Below are 5,401 nucleotides of genomic sequence, written 5' to 3' on the forward strand. Positions count from 1 at the left end.
TCCCGATGTTTCGCGTTTTCGGACAGACGGACCGGAGGGGGAAAGTTGCGAGTTCGATAGGTTAGGGATGTGTGGTGGATGAACCGGCTGCGTATTCGGATTTGTCTCGTCGTTCTGAGCAACTTTCATGTACAAAGTTTTTCCATCCGAGTTACAGTTTATTTTATATTAAATTTTTAAAGATTTTATTAACTTCTGGATTTTATTTAATTATTTAATATATACATTATCCGAAACAGTGTTGCGATGACATCAGTATGACATCATGTTGACATCAGCAGTCATCTGACACGTGGGTCCCACATGTCATAGACTAATTAGGTAATTAGGGTTAACTAATTAATTAACTAATAGTTAAACTAATTAATTAAATTAGATTAATCTAGACAGGTTTAATTAACTTAATTAATTAATTATTTTTATTTTTAACTAATTAATTAATTATTAATTAATTATTTTAATTTTTATTTTTAAATTATTTATTTATTACTTATTTATTAATTAATTTATTATTATTATTATTATTATTTTAATTCTTTTTTTATTAAACGTTCTCAGGGGCTGGGCCCCACTTGCCATTGGCCCTGGGGCCTATCGGGTCGGGCCAACGGGCGCCGGGCGATTCGGGCGTAGGGGCGTTGCGGTTTCGGGCGATGGGTGTCCGTGCCCGAGGCCATCGCAGCGAGGGCACGAGGCCCAGCTGCGCCGGCGGCCTCGCTCGACAGCGGCAGGTGGCGGGGAGCAGGGGCAGCCCCGGACGGCGGCGGCCCTGGCGGGTGCGGCCAGCCGTCGCGGGATGGAGGCGGTGGTGGCTGGGCGGCGGTAGGGCTGGGCGCGGTCGGGCACGGGTGGCTGGCGAGGATGCGGTGAACGCGGCCGAGCGCACGCGGGGCGCAGCGACCACGGCGTGTCCGCGTTAGACGAGGGGGAGAGGGGGTGGCGCTCACTAGCGTTGCCGGGGAGAGGGTCGGCGTGGCTCGGTGAAGCCCTTGGGAAGGAGGACGAGGACGACGTGCGGCGCTGGGGAAGACAAGGAGGCAGTCCGGCGAAGCGGCGTTGGGGAGGAGGGGTCGAGGTAGTTCCGGTCGGGGTCCAGCGACGGCGCGGTCGTGGACGGGGCGACGAGGTGGCAGGGCGCCGGCGTCGAGCGATGGGGGCGGGTGGCGGCGACGTCGAGGCGGCGAGGGGGCGATGGGATCGGGGGGGGGGGGGGGTTGCCCCGATCCAGATCGGGAAAGGGCGAGAGAGAGATCGAGAGGGAGTGGGGGGGGGGGCGGAGCGGTTGGGGGCGGTGGAGGACGGCGACGGGCGGGATCGGGCGCGAGGGGTGCTGCGGCGGCGCCGATCCAGTGGGAGGGAGAGGGGGAGTGGATCCAGGGGGGAGTGGGGATCGTGGGGGGGGGGGGAATGGGTGTCGGTTAGGGTTGGACCGAGGAGAGTGGGGGCTTATGGAGGGGAGTGGGTGGGCCGGCCTGTTAGCGGCCAGGTGGGGGCGGCTGGGCCGAGGCCCAGTTGGGCCAAGGGGGTTCTCTGCCCTGTGTGTGTTGTTTTATTTATTTTTCTTTTCTATTTTATTTTATTACTAGTAGATTTTAATTTTATAAAAATATGAGACCAACACTTAAATTAGTGTTTTAAATTACCCCTCTGCCACAAGAAGTTTCACACTTTAATAAAATAGGTTTATATTTGTTTGCTATTTAAAAGCATTTAAGTAATTGTTTAGCCCCTGTTTTAATTAATTTCTTGCATCTAAACATTTTATCAAAATGTGGTTTCTCCACCACAATCACCCATGATTTATTTTCTAAATTTTGAACAATTTAGTTTTCAGTTTTTAGTTTAGTTTTCTTTATTTGAAAACTTTTATTGTTTGCCTATATTTTAAATTTTAACTTGAATCGTTTTTGAACTAACTCGAGTTTATCAACAGTAACCGAGGTGACGTGGCACCATTAGCAGAGGTTTACTGTAGCTTGATTATCCGGGCGTCACAGAGGCCGCCGGGTGTAGGCGATGCAGGTCTCCCGGTCGGAGCAGGGCGGTGACGGCGGGCGCAGGGCGACGGGCGGGCCGGCGCGCGGACGACGGCCTTGAGGGCTGCCTGTTGCGCGAGGCAGCCGGGTCGGTGAAGTAGCCGGCCAGTCGCGCCGGTGTCGGAGTAGAGGCGCGGGATGTCGACGGCGGCGGTGGGCGACGCAAACCGATCAAGAATAGATCGGAAAACCAAAAAGAAGACGCCGACCAAAGCGACCGGCGAGAGAGAGAAAACCCGGAGCAAGGGCTCGGGAAAAAGACTTTTTAGGGCAGCCGGCCGACACGGCCGGCGGACGAACCCTAGGTACGGGCGGCGCGGCTCCCGGCGGCAGTCATGGAGGCCGACCGCCCCGGGGGCGGCGCGCGGGTGCGGAAGCGGCGGCGGCGAGGGTTTAGGATCGACTTGCGATAGATACCATGTTAGAAGGGAAAGAGAGGGATTGTTGCGGAATATGATGGATGTATTATTGAGCCTCGAGGGCGAGTATATATTAAGTACAAGACTTGGAGGGCAAGACGCCTCTCCTGGAGATAAGGTAGGAGACGGATTACAAATCCTAAATTACCAAATACAAGTATCCCAAATATATCTCTAACAAACTTCAGGCCATGCAAACCATTCCGCCCCCTCTAGAAGCAAAAAAAAAAGAAAAAAAGAAAAAGATGATCAAACGAACCATCAGCCGTGACCGGTGAGAGTGACGCAGCTAGTTGGTCACTGCGATCAAACACGTCACTTGCCAGTGAGGAACCACTTGATTAAGTGTAGGAAAAGTGTTAATTAATGGCAGTACGACCGCTTAGATCGGATAAGTGGTCGGAGAGTAGTCTTGTTTGCTAGGACCGGTCAAAATGTACGGATCGCACTCACACTCATCAGTCCAGCAGACGTGTATTATGCTCTCGTCGATGAGTCATTCAACTTTTCTCCGGTCTTCGGTCAAAACTGCGGACCAATTCCCTGCCAGGATCTGTGCTTAGCGCTTGCCCGGTCCGGCCTATATATCCTCCTCTTCCCCTGTCGCCACTCGCCACCACACCAAGCTCATCATCATCACAAGTCACAACCCGCGAAGCGCGCGCACGCTCGCCCACGCCAGGTGCTGCTGAGCTGAGCCGAGGGCCGGGCATGGAGGACACGGCGGCGACGCTGGCGACGGAGCTGGACGGGCTGCTGGCCATGGCGAGGGAGCTGGAGGTGCGCCTCGAAGGCGACCAGGGCGCGCCGGGTACCGCCAGGGAGCTCTGCGCCGCTCTGGCCGCGTCCGTCGACCGGGCCATGAGACTCGCCGGGAGCAGCCCGCGCGGCGGCGGCGACGGCGAAGGCAATGCCACCGGCAGGGCGAGCGTGAGCGGCAGGAAGGCCGCGGCGGGGAAGGTGAGGAGGCAGGTGCGGGTGGCGTCTGTGACGGACGTGGGGCCGCTCAACGACGGGCTCAGCTGGCGCAAGTACGGGCAGAAGGACATCCTCGGCGCCCCGTACCCGCGGGCATACTTCCGGTGCACGCACCGGCACTCGCAGGGCTGCCAGGCCACCAAGCAGGTGCAGCGCGCGCACGCCGACCCGCTGCTCTTCGACGTCGTGTACCACGGCGCGCACACCTGCGCCCAGGCCGCCGTACGGCCAGAGCAGCAGAGCCCGCCGGCCGTGGCGCCGGAGGGGATTCAGTGGCCGGTTACGCCGCCCTCGTTCCCCTCCCCGCCTGCCGGCACCGTTGGCGAATACTACCCCTCCGTGTGCCAGCTTGACGGCGGCTACGGCTACGCTGCCGGCGGAGGCCTCGGGGCTGACATGGGGTTCGGGGACGAGTGGTTCCTGAATCTGTCCGATGTTTTCCAACCCGAGGTTCAGAACCTGTAGGTGCTTGCTGCAGCCAGTATCGTACTGTATTGTATTCGCAGCACTGCAGCAGTATTTAGATTCAGACTCGTGTGATCGCCGGCCTGAGCTGACGAAGGTGCCGAATTCTCGAGCAGGGGAGCGGCATCGAACGAGAAGTAGCAAGTCCAACTGGACAAGTTATTGAACAAGCCGTGTAGGATGATAGCCTGTCTCCCATTAAGAGAGAAAACAACTGAACTATCAACGTCTAGAGACTTAATTTGATTCTTGCGTAGGCATCGGGACTATAGAAGTACTTACTCGAACTGATCCCAGCCATGGCGAGAGAAAACAACTGAACCATCAACATCAAGGGACAAATATGAAAGGTTCCTGATTTCAGTGACCAATATGAAAGTACATCAACGTCTATAATTACTCTATAAGTTGCTCACTGCGACGTACTCCCTCCGTATTAAAAGAGTGGACTTCCAACTTTGTTAGAAAGTCAACTTTTTTTAGGTTTGACCGTATGTGTACAATAATAGACCAACATTTATGCCATCAAATTAGTAGCATTAGATTCATGATAAAATATAATTTTGTCATATACCTATTTGGTTTCACAAGCATTGATATATTTTTGCACAAACTCGGTCAAACTTTGAGATAGTTTGACCCTCCAACAAAGTTGGAAGTATACTCTTTCAAAGACGGCGGAAGTACAATCGAGCAAAAGGCACATTGTTTGGGTGTTTTTTTTCATGATAAAAAATTGAAAATTAATAATTCTTCTAAAAAAGTTTTTGATGATTTTTTAGTCATTCCGTATTTACAAAAATCATGAGCATGTTTTAATATATGTTAACATTATTAAAATTCATAAATATTCTATAAATTTGTGATTTCTTTAAAATCATAAATATTTTTTCATTTTGTAAATTTGTGGAAGCTACCTTATTTTCTTTTTGTAAAATATAAAAAACAAAATCTATATATGTCTTTACCTATCTATACCTACTAATAAAAGAAATAAGTATCCTTAGTTCGTCATGCTATTTTGCAGAAAACTCCCTCACGTTTCTGTTAATCAACTCACAGTCCACTTTTAAATCAGTTTTTTGTTTTTCCAGAAAACCCCTTTGTCGGGGATATACCCCGCGGCGTAAACCAGCCGGAAGTATAACCCGGACGGACTTGGCGGTTTACTTGAGACCCGGCTGAGACTTAACGATTCACTGGCGACCTGCCCTGACCAGACGGTTTACAAGTAACCTGCCTGGACATTATAACTCACTGGTAACCCGGCGGGAAGGGACAGACGGATGACAAGGCCCAAGGCCCAGAGGGCCGGTTTATATTAATGGTGGGCCGGTTTAAGAGGAAAGGCGTGAAGAATATTACCTTACAAGGAGTTAAAGACCCGGACTTGTATCCGGTTTGTATTAGAGATAGACTAGTCCTAATCCTAATAGGACTCCACATATAGCCCGCCCCTTCAACATATATAAGGAGGGGCAGGGCTCCCCAAAGGGGGACAAG

General features: G+C 51.8%; 1 protein-coding gene across 1 annotated transcript; it reads left to right on the top strand.

Moving 5' to 3' along the window:
- Window positions 1-3,076: 3,076 nt before the first annotated feature.
- Window positions 3,077-4,314, top strand: LOC109782505 (transcription factor WRKY19). Its single transcript, XM_020341127.3, has one exon. It carries the CDS (start codon window positions 3,167-3,169, stop codon window positions 3,896-3,898), a length of 732 nt encoding a protein of 243 aa, XP_020196716.1. The 5' UTR covers window positions 3,077-3,166; the 3' UTR covers window positions 3,899-4,314.
- Window positions 4,315-5,401: the final 1,087 nt, after the last annotated feature.

Source organism: Aegilops tauschii, chromosome 1, assembly GCF_002575655.3.
Source record: "Aegilops tauschii subsp. strangulata cultivar AL8/78 chromosome 1, Aet v6.0, whole genome shotgun sequence".
Taxonomy (NCBI): Eukaryota; Viridiplantae; Streptophyta; class Magnoliopsida; order Poales; family Poaceae; genus Aegilops; species Aegilops tauschii.